Source organism: Nomascus leucogenys, chromosome 7b, assembly GCF_006542625.1.
Source record: "Nomascus leucogenys isolate Asia chromosome 7b, Asia_NLE_v1, whole genome shotgun sequence".
Classification (NCBI taxonomy): Eukaryota; Metazoa; Chordata; class Mammalia; order Primates; family Hylobatidae; genus Nomascus; species Nomascus leucogenys.
The window spans coordinates 107063256-107083830 of NC_044387.1; the positions used below are offsets into that span (position 1 = coordinate 107063256).

Sequence of the window (20575 nt, forward strand, 5' to 3'; positions counted from 1 at the left end):
CTGAAATTTTACACACTAAATTGCTGGTAAGATTTCTAAGAGATGTCAGCTTCGGAGCATCAGAATACATTTGAAAAGGGCAAAATGTAATTTCAAATTTTGTGTGTGATCTAAAATCACCCACATATATGATACTGTTGGAATATACAATTTATTTTGTCCCGAACCCCATCATTACCTGTGTCTGGATTTAGTTTGAATTTTTCTGCACCTGAACCCAATAATGTGTACGTAATTTCAGCGTTAGAGCGGATGTCTGCGTCTGTAGCAGAGATCTGCATGATCAGTTTTCCAGGAAGGACGTCTTCAGGAATAGTGTCTGAATATAAAGTCTGCAAAGAGTTTAAACAAAAACGTTAACATAAAAACTGTTATTAACAGGCAGCACAAACATCAAGGAAATGACGGAAAAGAAATCATTCATCTTTGACCACAGAAAACATGGGAAATGACTAAAGATAAAATCCCAAGAGCTTTGAAAACGATTTTTCTCATAAAACATAAAACACATGTGAAACAAGGAACAGCCATGGAGCAGCCACCAGCTCCACATCCCTGAAAGAGCCTGGCCTGGCGTTCAACCTACAAAATGCTATTATATGTCACTAAGCTGGTTTCACATTCAAATCCCTATGAGAAAACCTAAGTAGTAATCGAAAATGTGAGTAGTGCTCCATATTTACCTAAAAACTGCAGAGAATAAATACCTGTTATATCGTATCTGCTTATTTCCAAATACAGGAATTTATTTTTTGCAAATGTTCCTAACATAAATAACTGCAGTTGAGAGAGAAGCAAGTTTCATGTTATGGGAGAAAACGAACATTCTTGTAGGCCACAGAAGGGACTCTGATGAAGGCTCAGGCCCTTCTACTGCCCTGCGTGATCCTGGTGCCCTGTCTTCAGCCCCTTCTACTGCCCTGTGTGATCCTGGTGCCCTCTCTCCTCACATCTGCCCTCATGCTCAAACACGGTGAACACTTGTTTCCAGTTCCAATTATTTAGAAATCCATGCCATAAATTAAAACCTAAGACAAAAAGATTAAGATTCTGTTGATTTTCTTAATCTGAACTCAACTACTAGTGAAGTACTCATGGAAAAGTACTCCATGAAAAAGGACTCAGGAAAAAGGGCATTTCATAATAGGATGAATTTAAAGGATCTAGTGTCCCAGTCTTATTCCTGAAGACGATACAGTATTGTATCGAAATAATATCAAAGGGCTAAAAAACAACCAAAGACACTTAGTTGCTGTAAGAGAGACAGAATGTCACACCCCTCCTGAAAATAAAAAGTTCAGATAAGAACTGGAATTAACTCCTCATCCCTCAGAAGTTCCCCTTCCCCTCATGACTGAAGTTAAGCATTCTTCCATCTTAAGTCCTGCCCTGAGAACAGCCCTATCACTTTCTACAGCCACAAGCATCTCGGACTCACAGAACCTGTGGTGGGTTCCAACTCCTCCATCCTCTTCACAATCACATTCCTCTCTACCCAGCCTTCTCCTGGCCCAGCACACTCCTCCTCCCTGTCACTCTCGGCCTTCTTCCCTGGGCAGGTCTATTTCTTCATCACTTCCCTCTCTGATCTGCCATCAGGCATCCATCCACATCCTGCTACCAAGACCGCCACCAGCACAGCATCGTGGGACCCCAGTGGTCTGTTTCGCATCCCAAACATCCCAGCTCCACTCGCCACCCTGCCTCCCCAGAGTCCTCTTCTCCCCAACCCGGGGTGGCACTGCACTGGTGTCCTCCTCTTCCTTCCAGCTCAGCCCCCTTCTCCCTTTGGAAATGGCTCTCTCTTCTTTTTTCCCCTTTTTGTTAGTATCCTCTCAAATGCAGTCAATTTTCAGCTATCCAGAGACAACGCCAAGTTTCCACACCTTTCCCTAATACCCATCCAACATCTCGCCATCTCTCAATGTCTAAAACACATGGTCAACTGAATGTCTCATTACTTTAGCAAACTGGAATTGGAATTCAACATGGAACTCCTCTAAAACCAGCCCCCGGCTCAGACTCCTCTTTGCCACGGCCTTGGTCGCTCCCCCTACTCCTGTAGAAAGTTGGGCTCGATGGCACGCTGGCCGGCTGTCACACCAGATGGTCCTCCTCGGTGATGGCTTTGACTCGACGGCACGCTGGCCGGCTGTCACACCAGATGGTCCTCCTCGGCGGTGACTTTGGCTTGACGGCACACTGGCTGGCTGTCACACCAGAGGGTCCTCCTTGGTGATGGCTTTGACTCGACAGCACACTGGCCGGCTGTCACACCAGATGGTCCTCCTTGGTGGTGGCTTTGGCTCAATGGCACGCTGGCCGGCTGTCACACCAGATGGTCCTCCTCGGTGATGGCTTTGACTCGACGGCACGCTGGCCGGCTGTCACACCAGATGGTCCTCCTCGGCGGTGACTTTGGCTTGACGGCACACTGGCTGGCTGTCACACCAGATGGTCCTCCTCGGTGGTGGCTTTGGCTCAATGGCACGCTGGCCGGCTGTCACACCAGATGGTCCTCCTCGGCGGTGACTTTGGCTTGACGGCACACTGGCTGGCTGTCACACCAGAGGGTCCTCCTTGGTGATGGCTTTGACTTGACAGCACACTGGCCGGCTGTCACACCAGATGGTCCTCCTTGGTGGTGGCTTTGGCTCAATGGCACACTGGCCGGCTGTCACACCAGATGGTCCTCCTCGGTGATGGCTTTGGCTCAATGGCACACTGGCCGGCTGTCACACCAGATGGTCCTCCTTGGTGGTGGCTTTGGCTTAATGGCACACTGGCCGGCTGTCACACCAGATGGTCCTCCTTGGTGGTGGCTTTGGCTCAATGGCACACTGGCCGGCTGTCACACCAGATGGTCCTCCTCGGCGGTGGCTTTGGCTCAATGGCACACTGGCCGGCTGTCACACCAGATGGTCCTCCTCGGTGATGGCTTTGGCTCAATGGCACACTGGCCGGCTGTCACACCAGATGGTCCTCCTTGGTGGTGGCTTTGGCTTAATGGCACGCTGGCCGGCTGTCACACCAGATGGTCCTCCTCGGTGGTGGCTTTGGCTCGATGGCACACTGGCTGGCTGTCACACCAGATGGTCCTCCTCGGCAGTGACTTTGGCTCAATGGCACGCTGGCCGGCTGTCACACCAGATGGTCCTCCTGGGTGGTGGCTTTGGTCCTTTCACTCCTTCCCCACCTCTGCCTTTCCAGGGCCCCCTTGCATCCACTCCTCCCTGTCTAAATAATGGGCATGATGCTTCCAAACTAAGCTTCTTAAGGAACTCGTCTCATTACTGATATAAAAGGCTCCAAAGTCCCTATTTTCTCTAAGATCGAGTTAAAATCCCCTGGAACGACCGCCACCGCCCACTGTAATCCAGTTCACCCTTTTCCAAGACTCTCAGCGCAGACTCCCCACTTCTGGTAAACCCAGTGGCTACTCCCACAATCCCTCCTCACACTCCACGGCCCCTCCCCACCCACTCCTGACGACCTCGTTACTGTCCCCCGAAGCTGAGCCAGCCCTTTCTCTGGGCAGCCCTTCTCACCCTCTGGCCCCAGGGACCACCCCTGCTCGAGCCACATGGCCCTCATCTAACCTTGGAGGGAGCAGCCCTTCCTATGTCTACTTTTAGTTCTCACTGAATGGTGAGCCACGCAGATGCAGGAAGCACGCTGTCCACCTCTGAGCTTCTCTAGCGTGCAGAAGAGCAGATGCCCCCAAAACTGTCTCACGGCACATCGGCCCTTTGTTTCCTGTCAGATCCTTCCCCCAAAACAGCTGTATCCCCATATTAAGAGAATGCCCTCATGAAAAGTTTACAGAGCATTTTCAGTGTTAGACGCAACTGGAGTCCTGTCCATAATTTAGTTTTCTAGAATGAGGCTTTTGATTTATTTAGCATTCCTGCAAATAGTTCTGAAGCTTTTCCAAGTCTTACCCCATTTAACACCTCTGCTTAATCAGTAAGCGATCATAAAACACATGTGAATTACACCACAGCGACAAATGACGGTCCCATTGAAAGAATTAAGAAATTTAAATTCATAACACGCAAATGTAAGGGAAGAGCTGCTTACCTTTTCACAAACTGGACTGTTGTCATTTGCATCCAGAACTTTCACTTCAACTATCGCTTTTGATGAGAAGGTGCCATCAGTTGCTGTGATAGTAAGAAGGTAATTGTCCCTTTTTTCCCTGTCTAGAGGTTTCTTCACATATACCTTCCATTCATTCTGTATATTTTCAACAGCAAACTGTCCTAAAGGATCCCCTCCTATTAAATCAATAAAGAAGATGATAGTCATATTTGTTGAAAGGATAAAAATAAGTAACAGAAAAAATAAACTGTACAAAAGATGTATAATGTTATCGTTTAAAATAATTGAGTATTAAAAAATTAATTTGGCATATATTAGCCTTCCAATTTACCAAAACAAGGGCAGCATTAAAATGTATAAACATAGCATTAAGATTACTAAATAATAATTTAGCCTGCATTAAAACTATAATGTTTTTAATTATAATATATTTATTATACACTAAGTATAAGGTTCAAAAGAATGAGTCACAAAAATCAAAAACAGTCTAATGAAACAACTGGTAGCTTTGCTCAGGTAACAAGCTTGAAATGAGGCTCAACAGACATTATTTCTACTTATTATTTTAGATATTTTTAAGTAAAATCATCCCTTAAGTCCCCAATTTCCATACAATACAGATCTTATACTTTATGCTTCTAGAAATCATTTTAAATTAAACCGTTTGGTTTGAATTTTTTACCTGTTATGAAATATGTAACTTGTCTGTTGATCTCTTCAGAATCGGCATCCGTGGTACTTAAGATGGCAATCACCCCACCTGGGGGGTCATCCTCACTCACAGTCCCTTTATAGATCTCGGCCGTGAATCGTGGTGGACTATCGTTGACATCGGTGACGGTAACATCCACAATGGCTGTGGAGGATAGATGGATCTTTTCACCATGATCTGATGCAACCACTTTAATCTGGTAATTGTCTCTCTTTTCATGGTCAAGTTCCTTTAAAGTTGTAATCCAGCCCGTTTCCATGTTAATGGCAAAGGATTCAATGACTTCCACACTTTGTGACTGATCCAGGCTATACATAACTTGGCTGTTGGTTCCTGAGTCAGCATCAGATGCCCTGATCTGAATTACTCTACTTCCCCCTGGCAGGTTTTCAACAATGAATGCCTCATATGGACTAGATTCAAAGACCGGGCTGTTGTCATTTGCATCTTTCACTTGGATACTAACATCTACAGACGCCACCACCTCGTGGTCATCCTGAGTGCACCTGGCCAGTATGGAAAACTGATACCACTTAGTGGTCTCATGATCAAGACTCTTCTCCAGCTTCAGTCTCCCGCTCTGTCTGTCAATCACAAAGGACTCATCCCTATTGCTTTCTGGAGTATTCCCTTTGACCAGGCTGTAAAGAACAGTCCCGCTATGTTCTGCTCGGATGAGGTCTATTTCTGTTCCAATAGGCACGTCCTCCGACACTGTATAGGTATAGAAAGGTTCTGAAAATTTTGGAAGCTGCATTTCTGGTGGAAGGATTTTAACATAGACGGGAACAACAGATTCTTTTGATGGAGACCCATTATCTGCAGCTCTAACAAAGAAAGTGAAGAATTCATTTTCCAAGCCAATGAGGCTCTCCTTTGTAGTGACTACGCCAGACAGTTTGTTAATTTCCAAATTCTCTTTTACACTTTCAGAGTCTGCTTCAATGGCATAGGTGACGTCGGCATTGGAGCCCTCATCGGCATCACTTGCAAGAACTTTAATGACTGAAGTCCCTTTAGCAGCACTGGATCCAATATTCACTTCATATTTGGTTGCTCGAAATTGTGGTGCATTATCATTGTCATCTGTAAGGATGACATTCACAGTGCAGAAAGCAACTTTTCCTCCATCATCCTTAGCCATTAAACGGACGGAGATCACTTTCTCCGCTGGGGTTTCTCGATCAAGTTTCTCCAAAGTAAATATCTGTCCTCTCTCATTTATGTAAAATCTGTCTTTGGCAAAGTCATTTACAATATGGTAAGTAACGTGGCCATAAATACCAGAATCCCTATCGGTAGTTTTCACCTCCATCACCAGGGTATGTAGGGGAGCGTTTTCAGCTAGTTCCACTTCATATTCGTTCTGAAGAAAAGCAGGACTGTGCAAATTGCCTCCAATTACAGTTACATGAACCTGGGTGGAACTTCTAAAAACTCCATCAGAAACTGACAGGTTAAGACTGTAAAATGGCTTCAAGGCGTGCCGGCGCAGGTTTGAGAGGGTGATAATCCCTGTTGCACTGTCAATGACAAAATGTTTATGATCATTGCCAGACAGAATGGAATACTGCAACTTGTCTGCGTCTGAACTGTCTGCATCATAGGCTTTTACACAGGTCACAAAATGCCCATGAGGGGCGTGCTCGCTAATTCTGGCTTCGTAAATCTGTTGTTCAAAGAGTGGTGGATTATCATTGAGGTCGGTAACGTCCACCGTGACAATCACATCACTGCTCAGCGGGGGCATACCACCATCAACAGCCCTCACAAAAATCGTGTGCTGCCGGGACTGCTCGTAATCCAGGGTTCTGAGGAGTGAGATGAGGCCGGTGTTGCTGTCTACATGAAAATGATCATGACTCTTGCTGAGATTCCCAAACATGTGGTATGAGATTCCTCTATTTGGTTCTGAATCAGAATCTGTGGCTCGGACTTGAACAACAGATGTTCCAATTACAGATGCCTCAGACAGGGTTGCCGCATAAGACTGCTGAGCAAACACAGGAGGGTTATCATTGATGTCCTCTACTATGATGTCCACAAATACTTCAGCATGAGCGCCTGTCAAGGAGTCAGTTGCGCGTATGCTCAGTTTATATGCCGGGTGGGCCTCAAAGTCCAGAGGAGCTATGACGTTGATAACTCCAGTATTGAAGTTAATAGTGAACTGGCTGAAAGGGTCTCCATCTGTGATGCTGTAGAACACTTTCAAGCCTTCTGGGCTGTTGGCCTGCACGTGGACCACAGGGCTGTGCACCTGGATGTTCTCTGCAATCTCTGCACTGTAGAAAGGTTTTTCAAACACAGGCATGGCTTTATTCATGACAGTGATCGGAACGATAACTTCCGCTGAAAAGGCCGGGTTCCCTCCATCTTTTGCAACCACTGCAACAAGATATTCTTTATTTAAGGTGTCAAGTTCAAATTGCTTTTTCAGTGAAATTTCACCCAAGGGTCCAATCTGAAAGTGTTCATGATGTTCCTTGAGGTAGTAATGCACTTCCCCGTTTCTGCCACTGTCTCTGTCTACAGCAGTGACATAGCGAATGACATGGCCCACCTCAGTGTCCACTTTAACAATGGCGTAGTAGGGAAGGTTGACAAACACCGGTGCATTATCATTCCGGTCTTCTACAATGACCTTCACGACAACGTGGGCCACTGCGGAAGGCTTACGTTCCTCTGTCACTTCTACAACCACATCAAACGCCTCCTGCTGCTCACGATCGAAGGGTATACCAGTGGTTGACAGAACTCCTGAAGTGCGGCTTATTTTAAATCTGCGATCTGGGTTGAGGATGTGATAAAACAAAGGCTCATTGATTGGATTCCCAATAGCAGTAATGACAGCTAATGTTTTCGCCTCGGTGGAATTCTCTTTCACTACTGCAGAGTAGACATCCTGGGTAAACTTTAGGTGACTTTCTTTGCTTTCTTTCACATTAATTTTGACAGAGGTAAGGCCGGCAAATCTGCCGTCGGAAGCTCTAACGGTTAGCTCATAGCGGCTTCTTAACTGAGTTGTGTTTTGGACAGTGAGAGCACCAGTCTTGTAGTCCATAGAAAACTTGTCCCCGATATTGCCTTCGGTGATGGAGTAAATCAACTGTGCGAATGCGCTTGAATCGGCATCCGTAGCATTTACTGTGATGACTTTTACTCCTTTGTATGTTGGCAACAAAAGAGATGCTTCATATAATGGCTTGGCGAACACAGGAGGGCAGTCATTAATGTCAATTACATGTACTGTTACATTGGCTGCATACTCAGCAAATAAACGTGGGGTTCCCATGTCATGCACTTGTACGGTGAAGTGAAAAATACTTGTTTCTTCATAGTCCAGACTTAGTACTGTATGAATAGCACCAGTGCTAGAATCAATAGCAAAATATTTGTGTACAGATGGTTCAACAATGTGATATACAAGCAAAGCATTTGAGTCTTTATCAGCATCAGTTGCTCGAATCACCAGTGGGACATTCCTGTCTGTTAGGACCACACTGTTAATTGAGGCTGATTCACTAATGAGTCCTGTGTATTCTGCCTGCATAAAAACTGGCAAGTTGTCATTCTCATCCTGCAGGTGAACTAGAACCGTTGTATTAGTGGACAAACCAGCCATGTTAGTTCCTTGTATTATCAATGTGTAAATGGGCAAAGTTTCAAAGTCCAGGGCTTTCTGAGTGATGATAGTTCCAGAATGTGGATTAATATCAAAAGCATCACCTATATTTCCATCTTTTATTTCATACACCACTGATGACTGACTATGGGCTGTAACCATCCCAACAAAACTCCCAATGCTGACAGTTTCACTAATTTCAACAGAATATTCTTTTGATGTAAACTTCGGAGAGGCATTGTCAGCAATTGTGATGAAGATACGCACAGAAGTTATTTCACTCATAGGTGGACTGCCCTTATCTGTAGCTTTTACCATTAAATCATACTCCACTTGGTTACTTCGATCTAATTCTTTGGCTGTTTTAATAGAGCCCAAGACAGGATCAATCACAAAAGAATTTCCAATATTTCCTGGAAGGAGAGGAAAAAACACATTAGAGAAAAATACAAGGAGCAATAGCAGTAGTAGTTAGAGAAACAGAAACAAAGGTATCCTCAAAAATTATACTCCGGAATTGAGCAGACACTCAGGGGATGTCAACATTTGAATGGAACCTTCAACTTGTTTTATTTTTATCCACCTAAAACCAGGTATACTTTACAGAATTTTGTCCATAAATGATGAAAAACAAAAAACAGAAGACATAGCACTCTGGTCTTAAAGCCAAAACTCCCTCTCTCGGCTGCACTGGGAATGTGTGGTGGAAAGACAAGCATATCCTTCCACAAAGCAGTTGAGTGAGTCACTTTCCAGGAGTCCCTCAAAACACTTCTGGACCACACTTGTATTTTCAACGGTAATGACTTACGAATTCTTAAGGTTTGTATTCATTACGAAAGATTTTGATTCAATAAGAAATTGACATCAAGCTTCAAGAGACAATTGTCCATGGATAAATGTGTGTAACCCACCCCACTTTATAGGTTTTGAAGACTGCAACAACATTCCCTTCTTATCTTTTTCAGGTCAACTTATCTTCTAGGTCAGTGGTTTTCCCCTGGGGGCGATTCTGCTCCCAAGGAGACATCTGGTAATGCCTGCAAACATTTTTGGTTGTCACTACTTGTCGGAAGAGGCTGCTCCTGGCGTCTCGTGGGTGGAGACCAGGGGTGTTGTTAAGCATCCTACAATGCACAGGACAGCCCTGCACAACAAAAAATATCTGGTTCCAAATGTCAGCAGCGCTGAAGCTGAGAGGCTGCTCGAAGATAGTGTTTTACTGCCTTTTCTTTGGACCTTTTCAGGCTATACTATATGTTTTAGCTGCAACCACAACTCCAGAATATTGTATAATTTCGTATCATCGACTGAATCGTCAAAGAAACAAGCAGTTCTCTACAGCCCTTTTGGATAAATCAGGGTGGCGTTGCAGGCTCTCAGGTTTAATCCATCCACGAGCCCCCCCATCCTTTTTCTGTTTCATGAACAAGCACCCAGAATTCACCATCCCTGTCATAGCACAGAATTTATTTTCCCCAAATGAACTATTACACTTACCCCAAACAAAGCTCACTTGCCACTTAACTGCTTTCTCAAATTCTTGCTCTAGGTTTGCCATGAGTGTGGCATTTCACAGACCAGAACTACTTCGTGTGAGCTGCAAACCAGGGGATTAACCAAGCACTTCTTTCTCCACATCATTAACAGTAAACACTTCCTCTACAGTCTTCACTTCCTTCCTTTAATACATTTTCCAAAAATCCGTGGCCATGTTTTAGAGACCAGATCCAGCCTGGTTTTCATTAAGTCTTACTGGCTCTGCATCCAGGCCCCAAGGCAGCGCCTCAGTCTGCAACAGGGCGGAGGCCCAGGATTTCTCTAGGCCCTGACGCTCTGAGCTGAACCCTGGCCGAGAACTGGGTCCTACTGCCCCTGCCAGGCTTTTGAGACACTAATTTCCGGCCTGTCTGTATTTATGAGTCAGTGATCCCAAGCCCTTCCTGATTGCATTTTTGGCCGTTGTCAGAACTCCAAGATCCTTTTCTCATCCCACCTGTACATCACCCTCACCATCTAAAATTGTGACTGACTGCCTGGCCTGACACAGGAGACTGGGGCAGCCATGGTGACTCTCTTCATCCCCGCCCCTCAGACTTCCCTATGTCTGTACTCACCAGCTGACCTACCATATTTTATATTCATTCTTGTATATCCATTTCTCTCTTATTTTGTACAGGATAATGTTATCTTGCCAATGAAGCTTCAAATATGCAAGGCCTCACGTGGAGGAATGAATAGACTCTATCTGCTGTGGAGGAGCCTGGTGGTGCTAGAACACACGGCTTTCTGCAAAACTTGCTCCCTGCCCTCCAGCCAAGTGGGCATTCTCTTCGTCCTCAATCAGGAGAGCACACTCATCTCAGAGCCCCAGTGTCTGATGCAGCCTCTCCTGGAAGAGTCTTCTCCCGCTATTCTTACTGTTTCTGTCTCATCGCCCTGTGTTTTCTTTACAGCATGGATTACAACCTTGCTCTTTATCGGCCATGCAAGATTCAGAAACATCCTTTACAATCTGGGGCATCATGACTCTGATGAACACAGCTTGGAGCATGTCACTGATAACCAGGTTAAAAACGAACCCAGCTCGTGATGTGATATATGGATCCCACGTGCGTATAGATTAAGGCAGGAATCATCAGATTTGCAGATGGGAAAGCAGCATTGTGTTTATGTGAAGAAACAATGAGGGCTGCTGAGTGGCAGAAAGTACCCCTGCCTGCCCTAACAATAGGTACACAGACACTGAGATGCACTGGTGGTGTTGAACGACTTCCTAAGGTGGCAGAAAAGGTCTGTATGAGGCTGGGGGCTTATTCACTGACTTTAGCTACAACATGAATGATTTTAAAACAACTTTAAATTGTTCCCTGTATTGGAACAGGGCAATTATCTAGACAAATAGGCTAATTTTTGCTCTTAAGCTATTAAGTGTATTACACAGAACTGTGAAGGGGAGTCTGTTTCTTCCCCTGTGGACACACTCTGGATGTTCAGCTGGGGCCTGCTGACTGGCAGAGTGGCACCCTCTATTGACTCTCAAGGCAATTATATTTGACTTAAGTTTGGGGAGGAAAACCAATTTTAATCAATAAGTATATTTACTTATGGAGTGTCTTCTATTGCCAGGTATTAAAATAGTTTAGAAGCAGTACTCTAATAATCTACTTTTTTAAAAAGACGTAAGAAGAAAACACCACACAGACCAGAGTATGGCACTGACATGTCTCCAGCATGTAACTCAACGGTTACTGAAAATCTCTCTTAATTAATTCCTTTTTCCCTGAAGACTCCTAATCAGACCAAACCTTTTACTCAATTAATTGCTGCTAATTAAACATGCAGTGTTACGTACTGAATTTATAGCTAGTCTTTTTGAACTTTAAATGTAATCCGACACAAATTAGAAGCAGATAATTATCAATAAACTTAAATGAAAGGCATTTGTATGAACATTTTATAGTTTGTACTATTCCAACAGACATCCACCTCCATCTCCAACACATGCACACACCCCCTCCACAAAATTCTACTGCATTTTAATGGTAGTGGTCTCCTACAAAGTAACTGCTGAGCATAATTTTTATATTACCAAAACTATAAAAATAGCTTCTTACAAGTCCTAATTCTATGCCAGAATAGGCCACTGGTATTATCTATTCATGGAGTAGGGAGTTCCATTCTCCAAATACCAGATTCCTAATCCTGTCAGTCATTAGAGGCATTCAAAGAATGCACATGCTTCTACTCAGACACCAACAATCATATTTTAACCACCCAGTTGTTGAAAATTATGTGAAAGCTAAGGGGAAGTTTAACATTTTCTCCTGCATAAACCCAGTCAGTTTGTCTATGACAGAATTACTTGATTGAAGTACTCAGGCATGCACAAATGGAATGCACTGTTTTTCTAACTGCAAATTTCTCAACCAGTGGAAAAAAACTTCATCTTTACTCAAGGCACTAACTACACCACATTTTAACACTGCAACCACAGGCCGTGTATGAGATCTTATTTGTGACTAATGAACTCAATTTGGTTGTTTTAAGGGAAACAAATGAAACTTCAAATACGTTAAATAAACATAGTTTAACCACCTAGAACACATCAGTCAGTTTTTTTAAATTACTCTCCATTTCCTCAAATTTTGATTACATGATCTATAGTTAATCTATACCTGTACCAATTCTAATGCCTGGGAGAGAGAATTTCTAAATATGTAGAGCTATAGACTTAAAAAAAAAAGTTAAATGGAATATTTTAATTCTCTAAACTCATTACGAAGAAGACTGAAAGGGACGATATTCCTTGTACTAACAATGGCACTGAAGAAAACGGAAAACTGTAAACTGTCTTCTCAACATTTCATCACTTTCAGAGGATCTGGCATGAGCAGGAACATCCTAAAGCAACGTGACTTCTGACTGTACAGATCGTATGCTCTAAAGCAGAGCCCTGTTTCTATCGGGGTGGAATTTTTACAAGACATGCATTGTGGACCCTATGGCAATGCCCACCTACCATGCCCAAGAGGAACACTCCCAACATGGCACCTGGCACATAAAGCGAGCTTCACCAGCTCACGGAATGAATGTATGAATGAGGGACCAACATGGCACCTGGCACATAAAGCGAGCTTCACCAGCCCACGGAATGAATGAATGAGGGACCAACATGGCACCTGGCACATAAAGCGAGCTTCATCAGCCCATGGAATGAATGAATGAATGAGGGACCAACATGGCACCTGGCACATAAAGCGAGCTTCATCAGCCCACGGAATGAATGCATGAATGAATGAGGGACCAACATGGCACCTGGCACATAAAGCGAGCTTCATCAGCCCACGGAATGAATGAATGAATGAATGAGGGACCAACATGGCACCTGGCACATAAAGCGAGCTTCACCAGCCCACGGAATGAATGAATGAGGGACCAACATGGTGCCTGGCACATAAAGCGAGCTTCACCAGCCCACGGAATGAATGAATGAATGAATGAATGAGGGACCAACATGGCACCTGGCACATAAAGCGAGCTTCACCAGCCCACGGAATGAATGAATGAATGAATGAATGAGGGACCAACATGGCACCTGGCACATAAAGCGAGCTTCACCAGCCCACGGAATGAATGAATGAATGAGGGACCAACATGGCACCTGGCACATAAAGCGAGCTTCACCAGCCCACGGAATGAATGAATGAATGAGGGAATGGCAGCGGAAAACAGACCAGAAACATCCTGCTATGCCAGGACTGCTTCCGGTGGTCCCCCTTGTTATCCCGATTCTGGATCTCTTGGCCTCTGGGTCCCGGAACCGTCCAGGCCCACAGCTCCAGCTGTTTTTTTTTCTGCCCTTGCTGCCTCAAGCCGCACCCCAGCAGGCCCCAGCTCTGGGGTCTAGTCCTCACCCAATTCCATGAGGGAAATTCACCTGTTAAAGGCGAAGGGCAAATATCCAGGTAAATGTGGAAGGGGTGGGAGGTCATGGCACCTCTTTCTGAGGTTTCAGCCAATTACAATGAGTCAACACTGTTATGAAGCTTCCTGCTCTGCTCAAGAGAAAATACTCTCCGACAAAAAAGTGAAACGTTAAATTTCTAGGCAAACAGCTTCCTAAGTGTGTTTAATTTAACCAATATTACAGAAGAAAGTGTGGTCAAAATCATTTCAGAAATACTGAATTGGTCAAATAAAGTTTCCTTTACTACGAGGCTTCTCAGAGCCTTGAACTGTGCTAATATTGTGAATCCCCCAGAACTTTCCCCAAACACTCTGATGGGCTAAAAGTTAAAAAAAAAAAAAAAAATTCCTCTTTCTCCTAACATGTAAAATTGTATCTACAGATGAATTTAAGCAATTTTTGCAGATACACAGAAATGCTTCAATACCCAGAACTAATTTTGGAAAAGTAGAAACAGCCTTTTAACAACTGCAAACTTAAAATGCCACTGAATGCTCCAAAAATACCTGACTCGATAGAGTACAGCACTTCAGCATTTTTCCCTTTGTCCTTGTCCAGAGCCGTCACCTGCAACACAACTGAGCCAACGGCTGCCGATTCATAAACCCGCCCTTTGTAGGAGGAAGCGGTGAACCACGGGGCGTGGTCATTTGTGTCGCTGACATTGACCACAATCCTTGCAAAGTTGCGTTTTACAGGCACATCTTGATCTCGTACCTAAAAGAATCGACACATTATCAATCCCATTGGTGTTTTCCTTATACTAATTAAAAATCACACTCAAACACACAAAGGCCTCAGGACCAAATGGTGGGAGGAGAGCGGGCAGAGCGCCTACCATGACCGTGAGGGTGTGCTGGTGAACGGCTTCATGATCGAGCTTCTCAGAAGTATAGAGAGAGCCGGTTGCAGGATCAAGACGAAATTTCTTGAGACTCAATGGATCTCTACTGCTCTGCAGAGTGTAGATTAGTTTGTTTTTCTCATCCTGATCCACAGCACTGATCTGCAAAATTTCTGTTTCTGGCGCTGTATCTTCAGGAATAACAACTTCATACTTTGATGTAGAAAACTGAGGACGATGGTCATTTGTGTCTATTACTTTGATGAATACCTGTAACGGATGACAAAATGACTCATACGATATTTCCAATTATGATGTTTTAATACTTAAAGAATCATGAACAAGTCACGTACATTGAAACAATGATACTGTGGCAAAATAAAATACAAATATGAGAAAGGCAACAAAAACCCAGAATCACACATTTCTTAGAACATTTCTCATGGTATATTACTTATCTAAATATGAGTAAGATAATGATGACCTTTCTTCATTCTTATAACTAACTCTGGGACAAAATATGTATACTTTTCACACTTGCCATGTCTTTACGTGGGCTTAACTTCTCTTATGCCTCCATGGAGAAGGTATCTGTAGATTACTCATATACAGATAACAATTTACTTTACCAGGATTTATAGAAGACTAATTTCTTAAATCAGATTTGAATCTGCAACTACCAACCCACTGAGGTAAGATAGATGATTACACCATCTAAATTTCTCATTCTCATTTTTGACATCCCAAGCCCCCGATCATAGGTTTTCCTAATATGTAAAAAGAAAAAATAAGAAATGTGTTAAGAAATCACTGTATTTCTGTGACCATAAACCTACATCTATGTAGTAAATACGTTTATTCCCTAAAAGCAATTTAGTCAATAGATTGGAAAAACAAACTCTCTTAACTACATCTACATAAAGTAAAAACCTTTAGAGGAAAAAAAGCAAATGTTAAGAAACTTGGTACTAAGCTAAATTAGAAACAAACAAAACTTTGACAGTGAGAGGATTAATTTTCATAATGAAAAGACCTATGGGTTTGGCACAGCGGAAATCACTGCCAATTATAAAACATGCTTTAGAGTTTAAGAAGAAAACTGCGCTTCGCAGGAGCATACGGAACAAAGGGATCTGCTAGTCCAAGCGGCACAGGGGGCCAGGGTCCCAGGCAGAGCTGTCAGCCACATGGTGCAGGCCATGAACAGAGGCCTTCCATGAGGGCTACATCAGTGTTCTCACAGAAGACCAAAATATCAAGGATGTTTTAGTTAAATAAAACGTAAAACATTACATTTTGTATGAATTCTAGATGCATCCACCAAACCATGGAAAGGTTGCATGTGAAAGCTATGTAAACCTTTACAACTACAGATGCCTCACTTTTACAGGTCAATGAAGATCCAGAAGGGATGGCTATAAAGGCAATTACCATAAATTAGATTATATATTCATTTCCACTATAAATTTAAAAATTATTTTTCCCATGTAGTGGGTACTGAGCAGAGAAGTTTAATCCTGCTCCAAGCTCAACCATTATTAAGTAGAAAGAACTGAAAGTCAAAGCAATTCAATTGAAACACACTGATTGTGCATTTCCATGCCCAATGCTTGCCTGGGTGTGAAATCAGCGTGCAATAGTCTCTGCCCTCATAGAGCTACCAGGCAATGTTCTGCACATGCACAGCCTAACCATGTCTCATATATTATCAAGTAAAGTTTTTAAGAGTCCAGAGACTGGCTGAGATGCTCAGAAAGCTCTCAAGAGGGAGATAATGCTTTCTTGGGTACATTTTTGGTTGGCAGGTGAGTAAGTATGAGGAAGGGCTGCGTCAAAGACATGAAGGCAAGCAGTGGGACAGAACATCCTGCCTTTCAGAGGTTGGAGAGGACTTGGAACTCAGGGGTGATACAGTAAAGGAGCAAGAAGAAAGCAGAATCAAATATGTGGAGCCTCGACTCCAGTACTGATGTGGGCGGATTACACAGCTCCTTTTGGTCAGAAGAAACTCGCTTCCAAGGTGAGTGGCAGGGATGAAGAATGGCAACTGGAAGGTGAATTGAGTGTCCGTGGGACAAGAACCCAAACCAGTGCTGATGTGCAACAAAACTATGGCTTTCTGAGTGCTAACTGGGTGACAGGCTCTCAGAACGTGAAGAACAAGCACCCTGCGGGTCACCTTATCAACCTCCCCTAAGACCTCCAAAAGGATGATTACCACCACCCCCGCTTTGTGGATGAGAACATGGACACACAGAGAGTTACAGCTATTTGCCTGCGGAAAGGAGTACAAGAGATGGAGCCGGGATTCAAACCAAGCGACCTGCCCCAGAGGCCACGATGCTGATGCTCGAGAGAAAGTGAAAGAAGATATGAAAGCAAAGTTGTTTGAATGAAAGAAAAAAAAGGTAACTGGATTTGGTAAGTTACCTGGAGACACAAGATGAAGCCAAGTGACTGGAGTCAATGGCGGTCAGCATCCTAAGCCACACACACAGGACAGGAAAGCCGGGAGAAGAGCTATTTCCGCAGGGCACTGGCAGTTCTCCCACTGTCCTGCCGCCTACCTCTGCTGGAGGCTGCCCGCTTGACCCACCAATGCTCACCTAAACCTTCTCAAATCGGCATCTGTTGCCCCTGACCTGGATACACAATGGCTGCTCTGTTGACTTCTGAGTGTTACTTCCAAGCCCCAAACCATCCCCGCGGTATCCTGGTGTCTCACCGCCCAGCTGATCCCTCTGCTCTTCAATCCATCTCCGCGGTATCCTAGTGTCTCACTGCCCAGCTGATCCCTCTGCTCTTCAATCCATTCCTGCGGTATCCTAGTGTCTCACCGCCCAGCTGATCCCTCTGCTCTTCAATCCATCTCCGCAGTATCCTAGTGTCTCACCGCCCAGCTGATCCCTCTGCTCTTCAATCCATCCCCGTGGTATCCTAGTGTCTCACTGCCCAGCTGATTCCTCTGCTCTTCAATCCATCCCCGCTGTATCCTGGTGCCTCTCATTGCCCAGCTGATTCCTGTGCTCTTCTCCAGGTGGCAGCTGCTGCACCCCCCACCCGCCCCCGCCCAAATTCGTATTTCCAGGTTCTCAGCTAAAGAGGAAAAATAATCTAAACACAAATCATTCCCTTTGTCCCACACCTTAACAGGTCAACCTGGGCTCACCGTTCTCTTAGAGTCCAACTGCCTTTCTCTGCCAGCGATTAGGATAGCATCTAGAGTCTATTGACAATGGCCCAAAATAAGTTACAGAAGTATAAAGGAAGCAATGAAATTTAAGATATTTTGTGTTTCCAAGAAAGAAAACTAGAATATATTTCTTGGGTTTTATAGGAATTTTAGTTGAGGCACATGATATTTCATGCTAAACTTTTAACTGCACTAACTAAAAATATAATTATTGGGAAAGAGGTACACTGTTAATTATTCATAGATGTATGGTCTTTAGTAATGAGAATGCTTGGCAAAGAGGGACATCTCCACTGTTTATGAAGCTCCTTTTGTTAGATTTCTGGGTAGTCGATTCTGTGAACTGGTCTACAGTTATACCCCTTAAATCCTTCTCTCAGAATTATCCTATTAGATTTATTACAATTTATGATGTTTTTATTCTCATTTTTGTGCTCTAAAATTTTACAAGGGCTTATGTTTAAAGAGAGAAAATCAGAAGATTTTGCTTGTCTCTAGAATGAGAACAGCTACCAACTAAATTGAAATTTTAACACCACACTAGAACTTTTACAAGACAATCTCAAAATGACCCCAAAAGCATACAATGTACATGTATCAATTTTATATACACTAAAAATCACAAGCATTTGGAGAAATATTTTTGTAAATGGCTTTAAATTATCTACCCATTTATTAATCGAAAAGACATCACAGACTATAATTTTTATCTTTTAATACAGGTAAATGACTTAGCAGATGATCTGTCTTGCTTAGGACTTAAAACGGTATAATCTAACGCTAGAAAATTGAAACTCAGAAGCATCTTGTTCTCTGACATTTAACTTCTTTCTTTTTCATTTAGGCCACTAGGTTATAAACAAGCCTTTAGCTTCTGCCATCCTAGTGGAAGCTCCAAGAAGGCAAGATTGTTGTGTCTTTTGTTTACTATTATTCCCCTTCCGGAACGGTACCTGGCATGTAACAAGTGTTCAACAAATACTTGTTAAATAAATGAGTGAATGACACTCTGCTTGCTCCTGAAAGCTCAGGATGATTCTTCTGTCTAGGAATGTTCCTTCTGTACATTCCAAACGGCCCACACCGAGAACCAAAGAAAAGTAATAAGAAAGAAGAGAATTTAAATTTCACTTACAGGATTTAACACTTAAGTTTGAAATCCCCATAATCTGGCCATCTCAATTACCAGATAGGAACAAATAAAGGTGGTAAAGGAGTTATTAGAACAATTTTATTGGTCATTTTATATAGCCATGAGGAATCCAAAAAAAGCGATTTAGAAGATTAATCACTTTAACCAGTTTTACTGAAAATGATTTAAACAATTCATTCTCAACAGTGATGTACTTTACGTTAGTATAGTTTAAAATGAGTATAAAATCCGAAGATTTTGATGGTATAACATTGCTTTTGTTTTGTTTTGTTTTTGAAGTCTTCTCTCAAAATTCTCAAAACTCCTTAATTATATTCAAAACCTAAATTGGGATACGGAATTAATTTTCTTTCCCTAAATAAAAATTGTTAGTGTGCATGTGTGTAAACTTCTGATTTTAGACCCTCACAGGGCAGAATCCACCGCTCATATTGCCCGCGGACCCCCAAGGCAGAACGTTATCTCCATCCTCCTCTGACAAGTGCATCATTAGTAACTCACTTACCTGGGTGAGGATAGTGGTGGTTCCTCCTCTGACAAGAGCATCATTGGTAACTCACTTACCTGGGTGAGGATAGTGGTGGTTCCATCTGTAGCCTCGACTGTGAGGTTGTAGTTTGACTTCTGTTCTGCATCAAGAGGTTTGGCGACAATGATGGTTCCAGTTCCCTTGTCCACATCGAAGTGACTGTCATAGTTGCCACCTAAATTAGGACAAAAAAAGTAAAAACGGGTCACAGGATAACACTCTGTAGTTCATTTTGTGGCTTTCTAATACTTAATGGCACTGAAAAAACTTCTAATATACCAGCAAAGAGCTTCTAAGGAGGAGCGTTTTGAAAGACAAGAGTGGCCAATTAGAAAGACAATGCTTGTTAAGGCAAAGTGAACCCTAATTGTCCAGGAAGCAACTAACTGAAAGAAAGCAAGAAAGCAACTCTGAAAACAAAGGCATTGCTAATATTGCCAATGAGTTACTTCCACTTTGCTTTTTCAGGGGTTCTGAATTTCTCTTCAATTTGTATCTCAGTAGTTATATGAACCATCACTGGGCCATTTAAAAGTTTACTTACTAACAAAACTTTTTGATACTTTGAGCAAATTGGCCTAATAAAATAGCTATTAAAAATCAACATTAACTCTAAAAAAAATAGTGGTCGTTAACTTCAATTAGTTCTGGCTGCTATAAACTATTTGAAAAGAATTTTTTTTCTCATTTTTGACAAACACAAAGCCTAAGGAAACAAAAGTTTCTATCCTACTAATATTATTCAAATATTTTTGATAAAACTCTCTTTTCAAATCCATTGACCTAGATATAAAATGAAATGGGATGAAAATAGAGGTTTAATGTCATGATGAAATTCTACTACTAAATCTAACCAAGAAACAAAACAACACACACGACGTCTTAAGAGAAACCTAAAACCACAGAGCTAGGTGAGCATTACGTGTCAACACGCTGGCGAGTGGGATG

At 43.0% G+C, this 20575-nt stretch overlaps 1 protein-coding gene across 12 annotated transcripts in view; it reads right to left on the reverse strand.

The window, feature by feature from the left end:
- The window catches only part of FAT1 (FAT atypical cadherin 1), a 141172-nt gene that overhangs the window by 26950 nt on the left and 93647 nt on the right, over window positions 1-20575 (reverse strand). For all 12 annotated transcript variants that reach the window (XR_004031094.1, XR_004031096.1, XR_004031095.1 and 9 more), the window contains 6 exons: window positions 19663-19802; window positions 14747-15022; window positions 14415-14625; window positions 4784-8851; window positions 4081-4277; window positions 179-332 (listed from right to left, as the gene is read on the reverse strand). Coding sequence is in view for 9 of the 12 variants with exons in the window: in XM_030816422.1 (XP_030672282.1) it covers window positions 179-332; window positions 4081-4277; window positions 4784-8851; window positions 14415-14625; window positions 14747-15022; window positions 19663-19802 (5046 nt within the window). In the remaining 3 variants the exon portion in view is untranslated. The remainder of the gene's footprint in view (window positions 1-178; window positions 333-4080; window positions 4278-4783; window positions 8852-14414; window positions 14626-14746; window positions 15023-19662; window positions 19803-20575) is intronic.